The 25,325-nt window shown below is 45.5% G+C and overlaps 2 protein-coding genes across 2 annotated transcripts; both read right to left on the bottom strand.

The window, feature by feature from the left end:
• Positions 1–6,147: 6,147 nt before the first annotated feature.
• On the bottom strand, positions 6,148–7,324 carry LOC139829945 (GDSL esterase/lipase At1g28600-like). The gene is made up of 3 exons (XM_071823463.1): positions 7,173–7,324; positions 6,782–7,058; positions 6,148–6,579 (listed from the first exon to the last, which is right to left on the bottom strand). The coding sequence occupies exons 1-3, from the start codon at positions 7,305–7,307 to the stop codon at positions 6,299–6,301; spliced, it is 693 nt and encodes a 230-aa protein (XP_071679564.1). The 5' UTR covers positions 7,308–7,324; the 3' UTR covers positions 6,148–6,298.
• Positions 7,325–17,221: 9,897 nt separating this feature from the next.
• On the bottom strand, positions 17,222–23,345 carry LOC127316825 (GDSL esterase/lipase At1g28600-like). Its single transcript, XM_051347289.2, has 5 exons — positions 22,894–23,345; positions 22,569–22,793; positions 18,234–18,382; positions 17,843–18,119; positions 17,222–17,640 (listed from the first exon to the last, which is right to left on the bottom strand). The coding sequence occupies exons 1-5, from the start codon at positions 23,177–23,179 to the stop codon at positions 17,360–17,362; spliced, it is 1,218 nt and encodes a 405-aa protein (XP_051203249.1). The 5' UTR covers positions 23,180–23,345; the 3' UTR covers positions 17,222–17,359.
• Between the last annotated feature and the right edge of the window lie 1,980 nt (positions 23,346–25,325).

A 25,325-nucleotide genomic window follows, 5' to 3' on the forward strand; every position in this document is an offset into this window, starting at 1 on the left:
CCTCTCAAGCAACCCTTCAACCACAAAGCAAGAAGTCTCTTGTGTCCCCAACATACCTAATACACTTGTCAGATGTATAGGTGCACTAGTTCGGCGAAGAGATAGTGAGATGCAAGTAATATGGATGAGTATGAGTGGTAATAGCAATCTGAATAAATTATGGCAGCGAGTAAACATGCAACAAAACAGTAAACAAACGGACATTCGATGCTTGGAAGCAAGGCCCAGGGATCCTGCTTTCACTAGTGGACACTCTCAACAATGATCACATAATAGGACTACTCTACACCCTCTTGTTGGATGATGAACACCACTAATTGTGTAGGATTACACGAACCCTCAATGCCGGAGTTAACAAGCTCCACAATATTCAATGTTCATATTTAAATAACCTTAGAGTGCAAGATAGATCAACACAACCAAACCAAGTACTAACACAGCATGCACAATGTTACCGTCACACTATGAAAGGAGGAATAAATTGCATCAATACCATCATAGTAATAGTTAACTTCAACAAGAGATCACAATCATAGCATACGCCAAGTACTACACGATGCACACACTGTCATCATTACACCGTGCAGGAGGAATAGACTACTTTAATAACATCACTAGAGTAGCACATAGATGATATTCAACTAGATCACAAAGAGAGAGAGATGAACCACATAGCTACAGCGGAGCCCTCAGCCCCGGGGGTGAATTACTCCCTCCTCATCATGGAGACAGCGATGGCGGTGAAGATGGCGGTGGAGACGGTGGTGGAGATGACTCCGGGGGCAATTCCCCGTCCCGGCGGCGTGCCGGAACAGAGACTTCTGTCCCCCGAATTGGAGTTTCGCGATGGCGGCGGCTCTGGATGGTTTTCTCTGGTTTCGTCGAACTGGCTCGAGGTTTTAGGTCAGGGACGACTAAATAGGCGAAGAGTCGGAGTCGGAGGGGCCACAGGGGGCCCACAAACTAGGGGGCGCCCCCCCCTTGGCCGCGCCGCCCTGTGGGGTGGGGCCCCCCTGGCTCCCCTCTGGCCCTTCTTCGGTGCTCTGGAAGCTTCCGGGAATTCTAAGATCTTCGGTGTTGATTTCGTCCGATTCCGAGGATATTTCCTTACTAGGATTTCTGAAACCAAAAACAGCAGAAAACAGCAACTGGCCCTTCGGCATCTAGTCAATAGGTTAGTTCCGGAAAACGCATAAAAACGATATAAAGTGTGCATAAAACATGTAGATATCATCAATAATGTGGCATGGAACATAAGAAATTATCGATACGTCGGAGACGTATCAATCATCTCCCGATCACTATTAGAGAATGGAACAAGACCAAGAATGTGTCCAAAGATCAGGTTGCCGATAGGTACAAAAACACACTTTTTGACGACCTCATGTCACATTTCACTTTGCCAAATTTGGGATCGGACTCTGAGAATGCCAAGCAGAGGGCGCTAGTGAAGAAATGGGCTCTTAAGAAGATGGGGGAACTTTTCCGAGCGTATAAGAACCGGTTATGGTCAGCTTATAAGGCCGAGAAGAAGCCTCCAGTATTCGAAAACTATCTAGCGAAGCAGGAGCATAACTGGGAAGAATTTGTGCAGTACAAAGAATCAGAGGAGGCTGTGAACCTGTCAAAGAAAAATAAGAAGAATGCAAGCGAAAAGAAATATCATCATCATATGGGCCGAGGGGGCTACAAAGTAGCCATGCCTAAGTGGGATGCACAAGAGGCTGAGATGAAGCTGAATGGGATCACTCCAGAACCAGAGCGAGAAGGATGTGACACTAGGGCTCGAAATTGGTTCCTTGGGCATGGCTGTGAGTATGACATGAAGACAGGGAACCTTGTTGAAAGTGACAGCAAGGTTAGGGTACCCAGGAAAAAATGGATTGAAGTGACGGCTGATATTAAAGCGGGAAAACTGAAGTTTGCTCCCGATAGAGAGAAAGACTTGCTGACGCTTGTCCTCGGTAATCCTGAAAAGGGAGGATGAACAAGAGGCTACGGCCCTAGTGTTCCATGGGCGCTTGGGTTTCCGAATGACGCAGAGACTTATAGAAGCCGAGCGAGAGCAAAACAACGCGAGCTGGAGGTGCAGAATGACCGGATGGCTGAGTTCCAACGGCAACTAGACCAGCAGAAGCGGGAGATTCAGCAGCAGCAGCGGGAGATTAATGAACTTAAAGGACATCGCCAGCCAGATAATACCGCCGGCATATCTCAGCGACGAGACAGCAGCGTGGCCGACTCGGAGGCCCCGCCTTCACGGATGATGATAGATGCCGGTCCTGGCGACCCCTTGGATGGAATCAAGGAGCAAACACCTTGTGATCTCCATAAGGTGTTCAGGAAGGTGTTTGTTAAGGTGGCGGTCGGCTATGTCTTACCGGCATTTGGACCTGAAGGTGAGCCGGCAACATGGCATGGCAATCAGATTCCAGCTGGCTATGCTCGTGTCGGGGTGGATTCAGTTGTACCGTCGTGGGAGATATTGGAGCTCGAAATCCCCGGAGGTGATGGGGGGCTTACACTCAGAGAGGTGCTGGGAGAAATCATTCTCTGGGAAAAGAAGAAAATCAGGCTGCCAGGCTGGGTAGCCCCTAGTACCAGTCGTCCCAGCAGGTCACCATCACCACCTCCAGGTGATCGCAGGCCACCATCACCTCCTCCTACTGATCACATGTCGCCACCATGACCCCATGGGTATGACGTCGACCATGACATATGTAGTCCATCTCCATCTCCAGCGCCGCCGCCTCCGCCCACTAAGACTCGGAATGCACCCAGCCGGAAGCGTTTCAAGACTCCTGTCCGCAAGATGTCGCCCCTCCCAAAAGTACCAAAGGTTCCCCCCCCCCGTCCTTACGATCGTACTGCGGAGGAAAATGATGCCATTGTTAAGAAATACAATTGTGATTTTTTTCATAAGGAGAAACCTCCAGCGCCAGAGCCATACACAGAGAAGCAAAAAGAATATGCTGTTACTTTTCTGAACACACCATCGCAGTATGACTTACACGAGAAGAAGGATGACTATACACGCCACCTTGCGAAGGTAATTGACGAGAAGAAGGATGAAAAGGCTAAGGAGAAGGATATTGATGGCACGAGCAAATCATCAGCTAGAAGTGCAGCCGAGAAAAAGTCAAGTTCACAAGTGCACCCCTCAAGGCCAAGCAAACGACAAAAGGCAAAAGGAGAAAGGAAGTTCCCCTCCTCGGAGATCAGCCCAAACAATCGATCCCAGCACTCAAAGTGTTTAATGTTCCCAAGGTGTACCAGGAACATGGTGGTTTCGATATGGAAGAAGCTGCAAGGCTAGCGGCTGCCTGTTCAGTTACCGTGGAGGAATTGCTGTCTGCAGCAGATGCTGCACTACCCACAGCTGATATAGCTCCTAAATTTGTCTACGGGGCCGACTTGGTCAGCAAAGAGCAGCTGCAGAAACTGCCAACACATATGCGGAATTTGCAACAGTGGTACCTTGATGCATGCAAGGAGAACATAAGGTACATCGTGGCGAATATACCATTAGAATATTACTACCGAAAGGAGGAGATCCATATTGAGATGAATGAACTCTGGCAGTTATTCAATTTAGATGCCCTCGATAAATCTCTCATGAGTTGCTATTGCTTGTAAGTTGTTAACTACATATAAGTTCATTTTCATTCAGTTCATGTTCGTTTTCATTGCATATACTCATTATATCTTATGTGTTCTCTTATGCAGACTGAAGATCAGTGAATGCAAAAGTAATAATATTATCAATATTGGGTTTGTTGACCCAGATAAAATACATGTTGAAACGGTAAAGCATAAACACCAAGAAACGGGGGGAAACCTACTAAGGTTTTTAGGGGAGCAATATTTCTGTGATTCAATATTGTTTCCTTACAACTACGAGTGAGAGTCTTAATGATCTTTTATGCACATTCAATTTTTCTTACTCGATGTTAAGTGTAATTCCTGATGTATATACATAACATGTGCAACTTCCACTGGATTCTACTAGACATTCAACCTGATAAGGGGATAGTTGAAGTAAGAGACCCACTGAGTAGAGGCGTGGACAGGTTCCGCGACTTGCAGAAGTTGCTCCAAGTGTAATTTCCTTCATCGCCGTGCTATATCTTTCGTGAGATATCAATTAATTATCCACTCATTCAATCATTCTTTTGCCTGGCAGGGCTTGGAGAGCTTTCAAGAATCATCATAAGGAGGGTACCTGGGCAGAGAAGCTAACAATTACTCCTGTACCGTGCCCCCAGCAGCCACAAGGGAGGAATCTATGTGGATACTACGTTTACGAGTCCATTCGCATGTTAACCACTGAGAAGCACAACAAAAATAAATTCAACGTAAGCAATAACATTCACAACCTTATTTATTATCATCAATATTTTGTTATCAAGATTGATATAGTCATACTCATCTCATTTTCGTATATAGGTCGACTTCATGCGGGACAGACTCCAACCAAAGGAACACCTACTAGGAATCGCGGAGGAACTGACGAGACTTTTGGTTAGAGATGTATTAAACAACAAAGGCTTGTTTAGTCCAAATAGATGCTCTACCTCCAAATAGACGGTCGTTAGTACCGCTTGTCGATCGTGAGCTACATGTATATATATATATATATATATATATATATATGTAAGGGGAATCTACGAATATATAAGGGGAATCGACTTTTGCTTCCAATATTTGTTTGATCGATCTATATATATATATATATATAGGATAAATACTTCCTACTCCTGGGTGTAACTACACCCATCTCCGTATACGATCATACAAAAGTATATATGATATTTTATCGATTTGAGTATGTTCGTATATTGTATCTAAGATACTCCATACCAACTTTGGTGAAAAAAAATTAAATACACCCATAGTTTGCACTATATATACAAAATACATGCATATTTATACGTAAAAAAATAGTGTACGTAAATAAGTATACATAGTACCTACAAAGTAGTATATATACTACCAAAATATTTTTATATACTTCATACTACATGTATATACTCTTCGGTATGATAGATACTACCTAGATTGTGTGAAACACACGTGGGAGTAACTACACCCGGGTGTAGCATGAATATGTCCTATATATATATATATATATATAATGAATGAACGTGTACCACTTCTAGTAGCGTACAAATATATGCAACTTTTATTTTCGAATGAAAAAATGAAATAAAAGGGGGTCGGTGACGGGGGGGTGCTGCACCCCTCAAACCCTAAAGCAGCAGCGTTGTGCGCGCGCCACGTAGAGGGCCTTTTGTCGCGGGTGGTAATACCGCCGGCGACAAAAGGACCTGTCCCCTGCGCGCCCCGCGCCTGCCACGTGGTGGACTATATGTCGCGGGTGGTAAGCGACCCGCGACAAAAGGTGGACCTTTTATCGCGCCTCTTTTGTCGCGGATGGCCACCCGCGACAAAAGGCCCTTACCACCCGGAACAAAAGCCCTGTTTTCCACTAGTGGAATATCACCAAAAGAACTTCATTGGGCGTATTGCATTTGATAATCCTTTCTAGTTTTAACTAAACATACAACAGTAAATATATTTTGGAAGCATACCAAAATGCCTTCCAATAAAAAAAGGTATATAAACATCATCCAATTAGTCTATATTATGGTGGATCCTTCTTATTAGTTGAAGTACAAGCAATAGTTATAGTCATGTGATCTCTAACGATAGACACTGATCCAAATCTAACGAGCTCGCGTGGCACTATCTTAATCTTATAAGAATTGAACAACTTGCGAGGAGCCCCTGTGGGCATCAGCAGAGGATGTTCCTATAGTTGTGATGCAATTTTCACCATGAAGACTTGGTTAAAATGTATAAAATGTAGTAGATTTTAATATTCTGCAAGTAATGCAGAAACAAAGAACAAGGTAATTTTTTGCATGCCTTATAATGGATGAATGTTTTCCTTTCAGTTCATCTAGAAAATTGATTAATGTTATTAATGTTGTGTACTGGTCTAACATCATAAAAAATACTATAGTTCTATATACTAATTTAATATCACCTCCAAACTAAACACATTATTGTTTTAGCTGTTGACATAATAATTATTTTCCCACTATTTTAAGATGCTTAAAGATTCTACCCACATATGCGCTATTATATTTATCATGACATTTGCGATAGTCATATGATATTATTATGTCTTATCATAACATGATACCTATGAAGTTTTTACTATTTTTTTAACATTTAGAACCCACTAAAGATGATGCCTTGCATTTGCGAGGTGCACTGAAAATATAGTTACAAATTACATGTCATAGATGACCTTGTATTCAACAGAAGACAAAAGCTCAGTATGTCTTCCACATGAATTTGTGGTGGTAGAAATTGGAGGCTTAGTATATGAACCTCTTAGCAGGCCATTGGCAATAGCTTCGTATATTCCTTCCGTGGGATGCACGCCGTCCCAGGATCCATGATTTTGTGGATCATCACACACCTTGTATTCTCCTTGTCCACAACGTGCACTCAAAGAAACACCATAAGGACCTCCTCCTCCGCAGCAAGCCTCCAACGGATCCTCAATTCCTAAACAAAATATCGCAAATGTGGGATAGTGGATAATCCAAGGAAGAAAGCTGTGTTCCTTGAAGAGTTTATATGTTCCTCTTGTAAATTTTATGTCTCGGTTGGCAATTTTATTGGACTAGCATATCTTAGTTAGTAAAGTGTATATTTCTTGCCCTATAGAACATAATTAAGAGCATGCAATTAAAAGATTCAGACTCACCAAAATGCTTAGGGGAAACAAATATTTTCATAGCAGCTGCATAGTAATCGGCATAGATGATTGACACGTTAGGATGAAGCTTTCGCAACTTCTCCAACTCATCCATAAGAATTTTATTGTGATACTGTGAGAATTTGTTCAGCCAACGGATGCAACCTGTCTCTGGCTCATATTCTTCTTTCTTGTCACTCTTGTATGCCATTAGGTAAACCGGTAAGCACCCAATCGGGAGGTTACCAGGAACTATTAATGTTTTGGCTCCCAGCCCAATCAAATTCTGTAGATTCCACTCAGTTGCATTAGTATACTCATGCACTATTTCTTAAATTTTGACTTGAGATAGTAACAATGGTGGCAATAGAAGAAAGAGCAACACCAGGAAATGACTCACAGTGATCGTGGAAGAAATTTTGTCAACGACACTAAGAGTGAATGACTGAATCATCTCATAGGGCATGAAAGATTGGAGAGGGTAGTTGTAGTCATTGCCCCCAATTTCTCCAACTAAGAACAGAGATTTGTTCATTATATCCGCACAGTCTGTTAAATTAAAAAAAAAGTTCCGAATCATTGCAATATCTCAACATTTTATATTTAGAAATTTCAAAATATAACATCCTAAACAAATTAGGAAAACATAGAACCATCTATCATAAAACCATATATTATATAAGGATGATAGGTCTAATTTCTGACGGTCAGCAGCTGACATGATGATTCGTTATGCCAAAACAAAGCAATGGTAAGAGCATTCCACTCGTGCCCCCAGAGACCTTTGAGGTTCTAGGACAAAAACGGCTCCCACTAGCATCCCCAAAAGCTGTCGGCGTGAACTGCGGTCCCATAACTCTAACGGTACCCCCATGCCATTCCTTTAGTGTGGGGGTCGAATAAGCGGCACCGACAATGCGTGACATGCGGAAAAATCCAGGCAGGGCCGTCCTGGTAGTGAGACAACCCTCCCAATCCGCCCCACTACTCATCCCCGCAAGACGCGGTTTCTCTCGACCTCGTGAATCTCACGCGCCGCCACACTCTGTTATCACCGGAATTTGACCGAGTCAGAGGTGGGCCGCGATCAAGATGGGTTTAAAGATTATATACTGAAGAAATACGTGAATCGGCCTTATATGCAAAGTTGGGCTAGATTGCCCATGTATCTGTAATATAGTAGATCGCATCTTAGATAGAGTTTTACCCGTGCACGGTTAGGTGCACGTCTAAATTAGAAAGTCCCCTGGACTATAAATATGTATCTAGGGTTTATGGAATAAACAACAACCAACGTTCAACCACAAAATCAATCTCGGCGCATCGCCAACTCCTTCGTCTCGAGGGTTTCTACCGGTAAGCATCATGCTGCCTAGATCGCATCTTGCGATCTAGGCAGCATAAGCTTTATGTTGTTCATGCGTTGCTCGTACTGAAGCCTTTTTGATGGCGAGCAACGTAGTTATCTTAGATATGTTAGTGTTAGCATTGTTCTTCGTATCATATGCTATCGTAGTGCAACCCTTGCATATCTAGCCGCCCTCACACCTATCTTACGTGTGGGGGCGGCACCCCGCTTGATCTTTATTTAGTAGATCCGATCCGTTACGGTTGCTCCTTGTTCTTCAAGGATTAGTTTAATATCTGCAATAGTTAGGCCTTACAAAGGGTTGGAGGATCCAGCGGCACGTAGGGTGTCGTTTGCTAGTCCTAGACAGGATGTTCCGGGGATCAACCTCGTGTTGGTTTTTAGGCCTTGTCTAGGATCGGCTTACGATCACCGTACGTGGCCGCGAGGCCCAATCGTGAGTAGGATGATCCGATTATGCGGTGAAAACCCTAAATCGTCGTAGATCGCATTAGCTTTATCTTGATCAAGCAGGACCACCATATATTCGTGCACCTCGTACGAATCATGGGTGGATCGGCTCCTTGAGCCGATTCACAGGATAACCTGAGAGCCGATCGAGGCTCGTATTTAATGTTTACGTGTATGCCATGCAGGAAACTAAGCGAGGCATCTCCATCACCTTCCTGACCAGGTATAGGTCAGGTGGCACGCCCTTGCATCAGCATCGGACATGTGTACCAGAGGCTTTGCGGGCCGTCGCTCGGAGGGACCAGGGCCAGCCGCAGCCCTAAGTTGTTCCCGGCTCTACTGTGTTGCCCGTCGCTGCCCGCCGGTGGGTTTTGACCGCAACACATTCTGGCACGTCCGGTGGGACAAGCTTCGTCATCAACCACATCGCCATCTACATCTGAGATGGCGGACGGCACTCCAGTCACGTACGAGGATCTGACCGACGAGCTCAAGAAAAAGTATGACGAGGTCAAAGCAATCCTCGAAGCCGATCTCATCGGCTCATTTCATAGAACCCGTTCACATGGCATCAGGTGGAAGGGGTTCTCACCGGAAGGCGCGCTCGATGGAGTGGACCTATCCGTCCCGACAGAAGAACGTACCAGGGCCCTGCGCCAGGAGATTAGCGGCATGGTGACTCACTCGTTGCATCGCCATTCTGAGAGCCTAGTGAATACTTTGGAGCATGTCGCCGTTCGGATGATCAAGGAGGTCATGAAGTATCAGCACTCTCTATTAGAACCAGCTCTCGGGACCTACCAAGGAAAAGTGCCACTTCAGTCCCGTCCACCGTCGTCAGTCGCATTGGCGGCACCAGAAGTGCCTAATTCACCGTCATGCGCCATTGACAGGGTTAATGACACTTACCCTGGGAGGTGCCAGCCAAGATACTCGTTCAACATCAACATGGTAGAACTGGGGCACCGCCCTGATGAGGGTAGAGACGAGGGCAGCTGCTCTCATAGCGAAGATAAGGAAGAAGCTGCTCCACGCGATCGGCCCCGACACTGCCAAAAGATCCTGGTGATGATCAAGATGGAAGCCGATTCTAGCGATCGGCCCGTATTATCCGTACCACCTGCTCTCCCAGTATGTGGCATCGACCTCACAGGGGACGGAAAGCTAGGGTATGGGTTTACATCGGCTGATGAGCTAGAGGAAGTCAACATTGGTCCTGGGGACAAGCCGCGACCGACTTTTATCAGCAAGAAGTTAGATCCACAGCTCAGGGGACAGATGATAGCTCTGTTAAAGGAATACCCAGATTGCTTTGCATGGGATTACACGGAGATGCCTGGGTTGGACAGGAGCATCATTGAACATCGGCTCCCCCTTAAGAAAGGATTTCGGCCGTTCCAACAACGAGCACGTCAGATGAGGGCCGAAATTCTGGAAGAAGTCAAGAAAGAGATCGAGAAAATGTTGGCCGCCGGGTTCATCAGGCCATGCAGGTATGCTGAGTGGATCTCCGATCGTTCTGTAGAGAAGAAGGACGGCCGATGGCGTGTGGCCATCGATTTCCGAGATCTCAATAGAGCCACTCCAAAGGACGAGTATCCGATGCATGTGGCAGAAACGTTGATAAATGCCGCTGCTGGCCACAAGGTGTTGAGCTTCATGGATGGCAACGCCGGCTATAACCAGATCTTCATGGCTCCGGAAGACATACACAAGACCGCATTCAGAGTACCAGGGGCAGTAGGCTTGTTTGAATATGTGGTCATGACCTTTGGGTTGAAGAATGCTGGTGCAACGTACCAACGAGCCATGAATTATATATTTCATGATCTGATCGGTAAGTTGGTGGAGATCTATATCGACGACGTGGTAGTCAAATCTGTCTCCATGGAGGGACACTTGGATGATTTACGGCGCGTCCTAGACCGAACTCGGAAATTCGGACTGAGAATGAATCCGAAGAAGTGTGCCTTTGGCGTGACGGCTGGTCAATTCCTAGGTTTTCTGGTTCATGAACGGGGAATTGAGATCGGCCTGAAAAGTCAGGAGGCGGTGCGTACCATGCAGCCGCCAACCACGAAGAAGGAGCTCCAACGTCTCATCAGCAAGATCAATTTCGTCCGACGATTCATCTCTAATCTGTCAGGGCGAATCGAGCTGTTCATAGCGCTGGTGAAAACTAAATCTGACGACGAGTTTCACTGGGGGGCAGAACAGCAACAGGCGTTTGATGAGATTAAGCGGTATCTGATGACGCCGCCTGTGCTAGTTCCGCCCCAGCAAGACAGGCCGTTCTACATCTACTTGTCAGTAGCTGACACATCCATCGCTTCGGTAGTGGTGCAACTCTACGAGGGCGTTGAAAAGGTCGTTTTCTACCTCAGCAGAAGGATGCTGGACGCGGAGACAAGATATCCTGAGGTCGAGAAACTTTGCCTCTGCCTGTTCTTTACCTGCACCAAGCTTCATCACATCCTTTTGACGGCAGAGATCATCGTCATATGCAAGTCAGATGTTGTCAAGCACATGTTGTCGGCCCCTGTTTTGAAAGGCCGACTTGGTAAGTGGATGTTTGCGTTGTCAGAGTTCGATCTCCGGTATCAGCCTGCGAAAGCAGTCAAGGGACAAGCGTTGGCCGATCTTATCGCTGAACGGATCAGTACCAATATAGCAGAACTATCTATACGTGCATGGGCTATGTTCTTCGATGGATCGGCTTGCGACGATGGTTGTGGCATCGGCATTCTGCTCGTGTCGCCTCGGGGGGCAGAATACTCCTTCTCCATCAGATTATCTACCCCTTGCACCAACAACGTAGCAGAATATGAGGCAATACGTAAGGGAATGGAGTTGCTACTGGAAGCCGGGGCGGAAGCAGTAGAGCTTTTTGGAGACTCTAAGTTGGTGATTAACCAGCTCACGGATGAATATAAGTGCGAGAGTGAATCGCTTTTCCCATATTGGATGGAATGCCGTGAGTTGATGACACAGTTTCGGTACATCAACTTTAATTGGGTCCCAAGATCCCAAAACACCGAGGCCAACAATCTCGCACAAATGGCGTCAGGCTACATAGATATAGCTGATGGGTCGGAAGTTCAGGTACAATTCCTGGAACAGGATGATTGGAGAGCCGAAATCCTTAGTTACTTAAAAGATTCGGCTCGGGGGGCACCTAAACGGATAAGATACAAAGCCATGAAGTATGTCCTCATAGGAGACGACATGTTCTACAGGACGTTGGAAGGGTTGCTACTCAAGTGCCTGGGACCAACTGAGTCTAATCGGCTCTTACATGAGGTGCATGAAGGCGCCTGTGGAACTCATCAGTCGGCTCATAAGATGAAGTGGCTAATCAGGCGATCAGGGTTTTATTGGCCCACCATGCTTGAAGATTGCTTCAATTATTACAAGGGGTGACAAGCATGCCAGGTGTTCGGGAAGATTCAGATGGTACCAGCATCAGCGATGAACCCTATCATCAAGCCTTGGCCGTTTCGGGGGTGGGGCATGGATATGATTGGCAAAATCCATCCGGCGTCGAGCAAAACACATGAATGGATTTTGGTTATCACAGATTACTTCACCAAGTGGGTGGAAGCCGTCCCTATGAAGAAGGTGAAATCAGAAGATGTGATCAAGTTTGTGAAAGAACACGTCATTCATAGGTTCGGGATTCCCCAAACTATCACGACCGATGGAGGTTCGGTCTTTGTTTCTAAAGAATTCAGGAAGTTCTGCGATGACATGGGGATTAAACTGATCCGATCATCTCCGTACTATGCTCAAGCTAATGGGCAAGCTGAAGCGTCCAATCAGAGCCTAATCAAGCTGATCAAGAGGAAAATTGACGAGAACCCTAGGGATTGGCATGAGAAGTTATCAGAAGCGTTATGGGCCTACCGCATGTCGTGCCATGGAGCTATAAATACTTCGCCGCACCAGCTTGTCTATGGACAGGAAGCCGTATTACCTTGGGAAATTACAGCTGGATCAAGACGTGTCACGTTTCAGAATGATCTGACAGCTGAAGAATATGCAGCCTTGATGAGTGACACTATTGAGGACGCAAGGCTTTGGTCATTGGAGAAGATTAAGGAGAACAAAGCCAGGGTGGCTCGTGCCTACAATAAGAAGGTTAGACCAAAGGAGTTTCAAGTTGGTGATCTAGTATGGGAAGCTGTGTTGCCGTTAGGAACCAGGGACAAGGCATATGGCAAATGGTCTCCTAATTGGCACGGTCCGTACAAAGTTGTCCAGGCCTTGAAGGGTAATGCATACATGTTGGAAGAGTTGGACGGCGAGAAGTTCCCAGTAGCTGTCAATGGTCAACACCTCAAGAAGTATTTCCCAAGCATGTGGGATGATGGGCAGTAAGATATGGGGGCCGATTTTAATCGGCCAGTAAAAAAAAATCACAGCCGACGCACAGACATCGACTTGAGAAAACATACGGAGGTAACAGTATGCAAATACAGCCGATGCACGGACATCGACTTCAGAATAACAAAGCCGATACGCTGATATCGATCTAGAGGAATAAGCTCAAATTAGCAAGTTAACGGAATCGGTTCAGACCAGAAATCATGATGTGTGAGAAGAATCTCCTAGTGGGTTGCTGAGGAGTTCAATCTGATGGTTTGGACGAGAATTAGGCCTATTGAGGCCTGTTGGGCTGCGTGTTCAAGCAACAGCTTGGCCTCAGATCGCAATGCGAGCCGATGTTCTGCTATCGGCTCTCTGTACGGCAGCCCCATTCGACGATCGGCAAGGTTGACAAGGATGCGAAATTAATTGAGGGATATTTTCTTCATTAATAGGGGGATTTCTTACAAAGAAAGAGCCGATTGCTCAGGGAAGAAGAGGGAAAAAGCCAACTACTACTACTGATCCCTAATCTAGGGGCCGTTGCTGCCCTCGTCGTCGCTGCCTCCGGCGCAGCTGCTGAGAGGCTCCTCATCAGAGCTTGCGTAGCCTCCTACGGGAGCCTCATCGTCGTCATCGCTGTCGTCGTCCCACCAGGTGCGGAGGCGCTTCACTGGTGGGTAACCTTCGAGGGAGTCGTCGTCGTTGTCGTCCTCCTCCGCCTCTTCCTCGGAGGAGGTGAAATCGTCCCAGGAGAAGCGGTCGTCCTCGCTCTCCGCCTCCTCTTCCCCTTCGACGAGGAATTGAAGGTCGCCCTCTCCGTCGGTCAGGGATTTGTCATCCTCAGACCAGATGGAGGAATCGTGTTCCTCCTTATCCCACGTCGTTGGGGCGAGAATGTCGTGCGCCGCCAACGAGCCCCACTCCGGCGTCGGCTCGCGGGATGAGGAGGAGTCAGAGAAGACCGACGAGGTGGAAGAGGAAGAAGAGGAAGACATGGCTATGGGAGATTGGGGGTTTTTTGGGTGCCGATGGCCAGAACAGAGCAAGGTGATGAAGTGGCAAACTGCTCAGAGCGGTTAAATAAAGGGGCTATAGTAGAAATTCAATGCCACAGCAGTTTCCGAGGAAGCGGTGCCCAAAGACAACGGTCAAATCACGCGGAATAGTTGAGAAGACAGGGCATCATGATGAAGAATGCTGCGACGGTTTTGCTCTGCCATGACATGACCCGACGAAGAAAAAACAGAGTGATTTTGGAATTATCAATTCCAAAACCAGGGGGGCATGTGTTATCACCGGAATTTGACCGAGTCAGAGGTGGGCCGCGATCAAGATGGGTTTAAAGATTATATACTGAAGAAATACGTGAATCGGCCTTATATGCAAAGTTGGGCTAGATTGCCCATGTATCTGTAATATAGTAGATCGCATCTTAGATAGAGTTTTACCCGTGCACGGTTAGGTGCACGTCTAAATTAGAAAGTCCCCTGGACTATAAATATGTATCTAGGGTTTATGGAATAAACAACAACCAACGTTCAACCACAAAATCAATCTCGGCGCATCGCCAACTCCTTCGTCTCGAGGGTTTCTACCGGTAAGTATCATGCTGCCTAGATCGCATCTTGCGATCTAGGCAGCATAAGCTTTATGTTGTTCATGCGTTGCTCGTACTGAAGCCTTTTTGATGGCGAGCAACGTAGTTATCTTAGATATGTTAGGGTTAGCATTGTTCTTCGTATCATATGCTATCGTAGTGCAACCCTTGCATATCTAGCCGCCCTCACACCTATCTTAGGTGTGGGGGCGGCACCCCGCTTGATCTTTATTTAGTAGATCCGATCCGTTATGGTTGCTCCTTGTTCTTCAAGGATTAGTTTAATATCTGCAATAGTTAGGCCTTACAAAGGGTTGGAGGATCCAGCGGCACGTAGGGTGTCGTTTGCTAGTCCTAGACAGGATGTTCCGGGGATCAACCTCGTGTTGGTTTTTAGGCCTTGTCTAGGATCGGCTTACGATCACCGTACGTGGCCGCGAGGCCCAATCGTGAGTAGGATGATCCGATTATGCGGTGAAAACCCTAAATCGTCGTAGATCGCATTAGCTTTATCTTGATCAAGCAGGACCACCATATATTCGTGCACCTCGTACGAATCATGGGTGGATCGGCTCCTTGAGCTGATTCACAGGATAACCTGAGAGCCGATCGAGGCTCGTATTTAATGTTTACGTGTATGCCATGCAGGAAACTAAGCGAGGCATCTCCATCACCTTCCTGACCAGGTATAGGTCAGGTGGCACGCCCTTGCATCAGCATCGGACGTGTGTACCAGAGGCTTTGCGGGCCGTCGCTCGGAGGGACCAGGACCAGCCGCAGCCCTAAGTTGTTCCCGGCTCTACTGTGTTGCCCGTCGCTGCCCGCCGGTGGGTTTTGACCGCAACACATTCTGGCACGCCCGGTGGGACAAGCTTCGTCATCAACCACATCGCCATCTACATCTGAGATGGCGGACGGCACTCCAGTCACGTACGAGGATCTGACCGACGAGCTCAAGAAAAAGTATGACGAGGTCAAAGCAATCCTCGAAGCCGATCTCATCGGCTCATTTCACAGAACCCGTTCACATGGCATCAGGTGGAAGGGGTTCTCACCGGAAGGCGCGCTCGATGGAGTGGACCTATCCGTCCCGACAGAAGAACGTACCAGGGCCCTGCGCCAGGAGATTAGCGGCATGGTGACTCACTCGTTGCATCGCCATTCTGAGAGCCTGGTGAATACTTTGGAGCATGTCGCCGTTCGGATGATCAAGGAGGTCATGAAGTATCAGCACTCTCTATTAGAACCAGCTCTCGGGACCTACCAAGGAAAAGTGCGGGACAGACTCCAACCAAAGGAACACCTACTAGGAATCGCGGAGGAACTGACGAGACTTTTGGTTAGAGATGTATTAAACAACAAAGGCTTGTTTAGTCCAAATAGATGCTCTACCTCCAAATAGACGGTCGTTAGTACCGCTTGTCGATCGTGAGCTCCATGTATATATATATATATATATATATATATATATATATATATATATATATATATATATATATATATATATATGTAAGGGGAATCTACGAATATGTAAGGGGAATCGACTTTTGCTTCCAATATTTGTTTGATCGATCTATATATATATATATATATATATATATATATATATATATATATATATATATATATATAAAATGAATGAACGTGTACCACTTCTAGTAGCGTACAAATATATGCAATTTTTATTTTCGAATGAAAAAATGAAATAAAAGGGGTCGGTGACGGGGGGGGGGGGGTGCTGCACCCCTCAAACCCTAAAGCAGCAGCGTTGTGCGCGCGCCACGTAGAGGGCCTTTTGTCGCGGGTGGTAATACCGCCGGCGACAAAAGGACCTGTCCCCTGCGCGCCCCGCGCCTGCCACGTGGTGGACTATATGTCGCGGGTGGTAAGCGACCCGCGACAAAAGGTGGACCTTTTATCGCGCCTCTTTTGTCGCGGATGGCCACCCGCGACAAAAGGCCCTTACCACCCGGAACAAAAGCCCTGTTTTCCACTAGTGGAATATCACCAAAAGAACTTCATTGGGCGTATTGCATTTGATAATCCTTTCTAGTTTTAACTAAACATACAACAGTAAATATATTTTGGAAGCATGCCAAAATGCCTTCCAATAAAAAAAGGTATATAAACATCATCCAATTAGTCTATATTATGGTGGATCCTTCTTATTAGTTGAAGTACAAGTAATAGTTATAGTCATGTGATCTCTAACGATAGACACTGATCCAAATCTAACGAGCTCGCGTGGCACTATCTTAATTTTATAAGAATTGAACAACTTGCGAGGAGCCCCTGTGGGCATCAGCAGAGGATGTTCCTATAGTTGTGATGCAATTTTCACCATGAAGACTTGGTTAAAATGTATAAAATGTAGTAGATTTTAATATTCTGCAAGTAATGCAGAAACAAAGAACAAGGTAATTTTTTGCATGCCTTATAATGGATGAATGTTTTCCTTTCAGTTCATCTAGAAAATTGATTAATGTTATTAATGTTGTGTACTGGTCTAACATCATAAAAAATACTATAGTTCTATATACTAATTTAATATCACCTCCAAACTAAACACATTATTGTTTTAGCTGTTGACATAATAATTATTTTCCCACTATTTTAAGATGCTTAAAGATTCTACCCACATATGCGCTATTATATTTATCATGACATTTGCGATAGTCATATGATATTATTATGTCTTATCATAACATGATACCTATGAAGTTTTTACTATTTTTTTAACATTTAGAACCCACTAAAGATGATGCCTTGCATTTGCGAGGTGCACTGAAAATATAGTTACAAATTACATGTCATAGATGACCTTGTATTCAACAGAAGACAAAAGCTCAGTATGTCTTCCACATGAATTTGTGGTGGTAGAAATTGGAGGCTTAGTATATGAACCTCTTAGCAGGCCATTGGCAATAGCTTCGTATATTGCTTCCGTGGGATGCACGCCGTCCCAGGATCCATGATTTTGTGGATCATCACACACCTTGTATTCTCCTTGTCCACAACGTGCACTCAAAGAAACACCATAAGGACCTCCTCCTCCGCAGCAAGCCTCCAACGGATCCTCAATTCCTAAACAAAATATCGCAAATGTGGGATAGTGGATAATCCAAGGAAGAAAGCTGTGTTCCTTGAAGAGTTTATATGTTCCTCTTGTAAATTTTATGTCTCGGTTGGCAATTTTATTGGACTAGCATATCTTAGTTAGTAAAGTGTATATTTCTTGCCCTATAGAACATAATTAAGAGCATGCAATTAAAAGATTCAGACTCACCAAAATGCTTAGGGGAAACAAATATTTTCATAGCAGCTGCATAGTAATCGGCATAGATGATTGACACGTTAGGATGAAGCTTTCGCAACTTCTCCAACTCATCCATAAGAATTTTATTGTGATACTGTGAGAATTCGTTCAGCCAACGGATGCAACCTGTCTCTGGCTCATATTCTTCTTTCTTGTCACTCTTGTATGCCATTAGGTAAACCGGTAAGCACCCAATCGGGAGGTTACCAGGAACTATTAATGTTTTGGCTCCCAGCCCAATCAAATTCTGTAGATTCCACTCAGTTGCATTAGTATACTCATGCACTATTTCTTAAATTTTGACTTGAGATAGTAACAATGGTGGCAATAGAAGAAAGAGCAACACCAGGAAATGACTCACAGTGATCGTGGAAGAAATTTTGTCAACGACACTAAGAGTGAATGACTGAATCATCTCATAGGGCATGAAAGATTGGAGAGGGTAGTTGTAGTCATTGCCCCCAATTTCTCCAACTAAGAACAGAGATTTGTTCATTATATCCGCACAGTCTGTTAAATTAAAAAAAAAGTTCCGAATCATTGCAATATCTCAACATTTTATATTTAGAAATTTCAAAATATAACATCCTAAACAAATTAGGAAAACATAGAACCATCTATCATAAAACCATATATTATATAAGGATGATAGGTCTAATTTCTGACGGTCAGCAGCTGACATGATGATTCGTTATGCCAAAACAAAGCAATGGTAAGAGCATTCCACTCGTGCCCCCAGAGACCTTTGAGGTTCTAGGACAAAAACGGCTCCCACTAGCATCCCCAAAAGCTGTCGGCGTGAACTGCGGTCCCATAACTCTAACGGTACCCCCATGCCATTCCTTTAGTGTGGGGGTCGAATAAGCGGCACCGACAATGCGTGACATGCGGAAAAATCCAGGCAGGGCCGTCCTGGTAGTGAGACAACCCTCCCAATCCGCCCCACTACTCATCCCCGCAAGACACGGTTTCTCTTGACCTCGTGAATCTCACGCGCCGCCACACTCACATCAACGACGATAGTTCTCACCAAGGTTGTGCAAAAACGGCTCTCTCCGACCGCAGCCTCTGTCGCTAGTTTTTCTGCGCCTATCGTGCCCTCCTTCGACGGCTATCGCTGGTGGTGGATGTTGCGGCGTCGCATGTACCGGCCATCCCCAAGACTACCTCCTAGCACCAAATCCGCCGCCGCTCGTAGGCTAGCCTCACCGGAAGGAGAGGATGACCTTTTGTCTGTTTTCTTGAGCCTGACGGCACAATAATTCAGCTGACACCATCCCACAGTCGCTGCGCACACAAGGTGTTTTTATCTATGGTTCAAATATTTGACGGCTTTGTTGTGTGATGTGTAGAAATGGATAGCAACAATGAGATGATGGTTGAACAATTGATGCAAGAGGAGGCTGAGGCGGCAGCCGAGAGGAAGAAATTCCTCCTCCTCGTCTCTCTTCTTCGCCTATGAGCGAAGCTACAACCACCTCACATTGCTGGTTCAGTTAAGGGGAAGAGAAAGAACATATACAACCACCGGATGGCCGGGGCTGAGATGCTTGAAGACAATTATTTCAAGAACGGTGCCGCACATGACCCCAAAACCTTTCAGCGCCGCTTTCAGATGAACAAAGAAGCATTCTAAAAGATTGTGCAACGTGTGCAAGCGTATCATACCTATCTCCGCTGCAAAAAAAAGATTGCATTGGATTATATTTTTTCACTTCTGAACAAAAGTGCACATATGCTTTGAGGCATCTTGCAGATGGATCTCCCGTAGATGCTAGGATGATTAAATACGCATGGTTGAGTCCACGGCCTTCGAGATCGTGTATAGGTTTTGAGGCGCGGTGGTGGAAGTGATTAGGCTGAACTACTTCTCAGATGTGGGAGGTGATGAATGCTTGTGTGATCATGCACAACATGATCACGGAAAGTGAGAGCGCTGATCCGGAGGCTGCGGCTATGACCTTTGAGAGCCAGGGGCTTCTTGTTAAAGTTGATCACAAGGTGTCGGCCCAGTTTGGAGCTTCCATCGCCATGCATGAATAAATTCGTGATGGGCAAGTTGATCTCCAACTTCGCGATGATCTGGTGGAGGGGTGAGAAAAGAAAATGCCGCTTGATGTATCTCTTGAACTATTTGATTTAGTGTGCAAGCTGCTGAATTTATTTGGTTATAATAAAGAGTGTAATTTTTTTGAACTACGCAAACAAAAAATTATAGGGGCTCTATTTGGGAGGTGCCGGCGCAGGCACCTTAACCCCAAATTGCGGCAGTTCAGCCACCACCCCCCTCCCCAAATGGCTCTTTCGGTGTAGTTGTCGCTACTAGGAGAACCCTTATAGGTAGAAATGTGGCGCGTAGTTAATATGCTCCACACAAAAATTCTACTTCTGTGGCGCATCAAACAGTGGTGCGCCACATAATTCTTGCTTTTTGTGCCGCATGTAGCCAGATGCGCCACAAAAACTTTGTGAGGCCCATGTGGAGTCCGGTACTGCACATGGTGAAGGCAATTCAGTGGCGTGCGTTGGCATATGCGCCACATAATCCCGTGTGATGGCCCACACCTAATAGTACCAGGCCACATTTCTGTGGCGCATCTGTTAATATGCGCCACGAAAGTTCATCTTTCTGTGGCACATGTAGGCATATGCGCCACAGAATGTGCGAAGTAGATCTAGAGTTTTTTTGCTCTCCACGCGCCCCACCCCCCCCCCCCCACCCCCCCGCGATCGCATTTTTTAGCTTTGTAAAATACAAAATAAATAGATAGAAATTTCAAAAAATAAAATTCTTAGAGGTGTCCATGTATTATGTCATCTTGTTTTAATGAGAATTAACAAACATGAGTTTCAACTTTGTTTGCAAAATTGCGTTATAAAATCTTCAAACTAGATTTCTGGTTGCATACGAAATCGAAAAAAACACACAATATATCAAAATGACCAGGAGAAAATTCTACATCTAAATTCAACACCTATGGCCATTCTGAAATTTACAGCATCAGTAAATTCTAAAAGAGTAAAAAAGTTAAGGCAAAGTCAAGATTTTTTCTTGCAAAAATAAAAAATCCGGAAAAAAAATTCTATGACGCACAAAATGCACATGCGCCACAGAATTCTTAGGCTGAAATTTGAATTTCGGTGGCGCCCTTCTCCTTCTCCTCCTCCTCTTCTCCACTTCTCCTCCTCCTCCATTCTTCTCCCTTCTCCTCTTTCTCCTCCACTTCTCCTCCTCCTCCCTTCTTGTCCATTCTCCTCCTTCTCCTGCCTTCTTGTCCTCCACTTCTCCTCCTCCTCCTCCCTTCTTCTCCCTTCTTCTCCTCCACACCCGGCCTCCTCCACCTTCGGCGACCTCCTCCTCCTCCTCCCACATCCGACGACCTCCTCCTCCTCCTCCGGTGACAACCACCTTCTCCTCCTCCTCCGATGACCTCCTCCTCCTTCGGCGACCACCGCCACCACCACCACCACCACCTCCTCCGACGACGACGACCACCACCATCACCACCACCACCACCTCCCCCTCCTCCTCCTCTGGCGACCCCTCCTCCCCCACCTCCGGTGACCCCCTCCGGCCGGCCTCCTCCTCCACCCACCCACCAACAACCTTTGGCCGACATCCTCGGCCTCCTCCTTCTCCTCTTCCCCCACCCCACCCACCCACCCACCCACCTCCGGCGAACTCTGGAATATTTCCAAAAAAAAATCCGGCGGCCCCAGATCTAGATCTGGCAGCCATTTTTTAATAAAAAAAATTCTATGGCGTATGCTTACCTGGTGTGCCACAAAACTTTTAAGATTCTATGGCGCATGTAGATATGCGCCGCAGAAATAAATATCTGTCGCGTGTGTTCTCTGGCGCACGGAATATGCGCCACAGAAAGTCAAAAACATGCGCCACAGATGAGGGTTTTCCTAGTAGTGTGCCGGGCACCGTTTAGGAGGCACCGGTGGGGATGCTCTAAGTGCGAATGCACAATTACGTTTTTCGCTAAAATTTTGGCAGCAAAAATGAATATACAACATCAGATGAGGTGTTGATGGTGACTAATATGGAGGTTATTGGTCATGAACCTATTTGCATTTAAGTAACGCAATTGTCAAATTAGGTATGAAGTTTCGGCCAAATTGACTCTTAGACTAAAGTTTAATCCGAACTATCCTGTTTCTAAAACTTTGGGTCGCAATTGCCATTTTTAATACCGGCAAACACATGGGCGGTAAGGTCAAAGAGATACTTTGCCGCTGGTTATGGCCGTGGGGTCCTCCTCACAAACAATAAATTACAAGGCTATCTAGAACAATGAAAGAAATATTTGCCGGTCCAGTGGAAGAACATTTCACCTTGTCTGAAATGTTCCGAGTTGAATACTACAGTACCTTAGGGGCGTTATTTTTTGCAGCTGTCCACAACACAAACTCCAAACTATGATTATATGTGCTCCGATGGTTGCAAAACTGATTCAATTCCTAGTCTACTCCATCGAGAAAATAAACTCAAGTACTGTTGAATTATAGTCCTCGTCCAGTCCCGCGCGTGGTAGCCCAAGCAAAAAAATAAATTCAAATATCCGCAAAAAAATCCTTGTACTACTGGATTTCTTTCATGCACATGGCCAACGCTCTATGAAAACATCAATCAAGGGAGCATCCTCCCGATATAATTCCTGCTTAACGGAGGTAGTAGTTAGCGTACCCGATAAATCGCCTGGGCAGAGCAGGTCGAGTAGGTCTCGGAACCAGTTCATCTCCTGGTCGAGGTGCACCGTGTCAGCCTCAGCCGCAGCGTAGCCCCTCTCCCAGAAGAATTCCGGGCTCAGCGCTGTTGCGCCGGCCACGGCGAAGTTGGCTCCGTGGGCGAAGTCCTCCACACTCTTCCCGCTCCAGTACGGCGTCACGAACGGCAGCCCTAGCGCGTGCGCTGCGTGGCACACCCACATGGATCGATTCCAAAATTAGCACTCTTGCTATAGTAAGTTAATTGGTCCATGGATCGTGCGAGACGGGTGATTGTGCCGTACCAATGAAGTCGATGATGAGGCGGCCATTCGAGCAGCGGCCGGTGGCATGGTGGAAGAAGGTCTCGCCATAGGGCAGGTTGAGCCCGGGAGACACAGTGTCGTTGGGGAAGACGAAGCGGTGGTTGCCCGTGTCCGCCAGCGAATCCCCGAAGCTGAACAGCCGCGAGTAGCATGCCGTGTCCGCCTGCGATGGCTGCGCCACCTCTAGTAGCAGTAGCACCACCGCCAGTACCGACATGGTGGCAGAGGAAGCCATGACCTTCTGCTGGGCGGAAAATAAACCCATGGACTGAGCGCGAGAGCTGAGGGTAGAAGAGGACGTGACTGTCACCAATGGAACTGTGGCGACGTACTCCCGGCCGCGACTAGATTATAATCTATTCCTGGTAGGATGGTGGGTAGGACGGTAGGTATGATGCCGGTGAATTCAACGGCTTTGGCTCCCCAATCTCCATCGTCTACGGTCTACCTGCTCGCAGGGAGGACGGTACCGACGGAAGGGATAAGCACCATGATGAAGAATCACAACACTACAGCTCGTTAATCGTATCCAAAAGTTAGATACATAGAAGCTAGAAGGGCCGAATTAATTGAATAGAAGGAGTATCCCACTGATGACTCTCGACAATTCATGCCGTCGTCGACAAAATAATCGAAGATGCCAATGGATGGGCACAACGCCGGCCGACTTCGCGCCAAAATAATCAAAGATGCTATCGAAATATTGTATTTGTGGGTGTACCCATAACATACCCGTTTACACTAGTGGAAAACGGGGCTATAGGCCCGGTTCATTTGGGCCTTTAGTCCCGGTTTTCAAACCGGGACCAATTAGGCGGGACTAAAGGTCCCCCCTTTAGTCCCGGTTGTAAAACAAACCGGGACTAAAGGTCCCGCCACGTGGGCTGCTGGCGCGCGTCGAGGAAAAAACCCTTTAGTCCCGGTTTGTAACACGAACCGGGACTAAAGGTTATTTCGTTATTTTTTTATCTATTTGGTTCCCAATTATTTTTCGCTCCTCTTTTTTTTCCTATTTTTTCAGAATTTCTAGTATTTCAGTTATTTAACTAGTTTAGTTTCTAACTCCACTTAATCTCTAACTACCCTTAATCTCTAGTCAAATTACTTACTCGTGGTCCAACTTCCCGCTCGGTCACCCATCCTCCCACTACTCCAGCACTAGCACGCTTAACTTCCAAGTTCCTTTCCCATCCCGCTTCCAAGTGCTTCGCGCGCATGTTGTGATACTAGTATCATATCAATCCTATTAACATGTTGGTCGATGTCACACTTATTTATTATTTGAATTCCAAATAATTATTTTAATAAACAAAACTAATAACGTACATGTTGTGGTAATGGTATTATAATTATAATTTTTTAAATCTGTATTATAATTGTTTTTTTTAATTTATTTTTTTATAATATTTTTTTGCCAAACTTGAAAATTTGAAAATCTAAAAAATTGGCTAACTTTATGGTTAAGTAATAGTAATCTTTATGCATGATGTAATTATTATTTTAAAAAAATTTAAAAAATAAAATTCCGAATTTCTAGCAAAAACTAAAATCTTCCTGCTTTCATATTTTCATTTGGAATTTTGAGAATCTAAAAATTGGCTAACCGGGTAAACCATGATGGAATTTTTTGATATATTATACGTTTTTTTTCGACGTCGTACGCAAAAGTTATTGCGGTTTTACCATTTTTCAAAACATTTTTGCAAAATAAGTGAAAATTCAAATTTGTTAATTTTCCCTAATAGTAGGTTGCATAACATACAAGAATCCGAAAACATTTTATTTTTTGAATTTTGTATCATTTTATTTTCTATTTTACAGTGTTAAAAAAGGCGATCCGGGGGGGGGGGGGTGGAGGTGCATGGGGAGGCAAAAAACCCTTTAGTCCCGGTTCGTAATACGAACCGGGACTAAAGGGTAGACCTTTAGTCCCGGTTGGTAATACGAACCGGGACTAAAGGGTTTTGCCCCATAGACCACCCTTTAGTCCCGGTTTGTATTACCAACCGGGACTAAAGGGTCCAAACGAACCGGGACTAAAGGGTTTTCATGATGAACCGGGACCAATACCCCCTATTGGTCCCGGTTTGGTTCAAAACGGGGACTAAAGGGTGGGATGAAAGGCCTCTTTTCCACTAGTGTTATAGTGATATGTGAATCTAAGATCGAGCGTCCTGGTAACGCAAGGGTCGATAACAGTGAAAGGAGAGATGGTGCCCAACTACTTACTCTCCTAGTCATCCTCAAAAAAAAAAAAAACTTACTCTCCTAGTTAACATTACCCCATAATCTCCTCGTTTCCCTAAATCTATCTATTATATACTGTATACCAAAAATACAACATGGAGGTTTAAAATAGAGACATCAGGTTAATTCACATCATCAAAAATACTTTTAACTTTTAGATCTAT

This window comes from Lolium perenne, chromosome 7 (assembly GCF_019359855.2).
Source record: "Lolium perenne isolate Kyuss_39 chromosome 7, Kyuss_2.0, whole genome shotgun sequence".
Classification (NCBI taxonomy): Eukaryota; Viridiplantae; Streptophyta; class Magnoliopsida; order Poales; family Poaceae; genus Lolium; species Lolium perenne.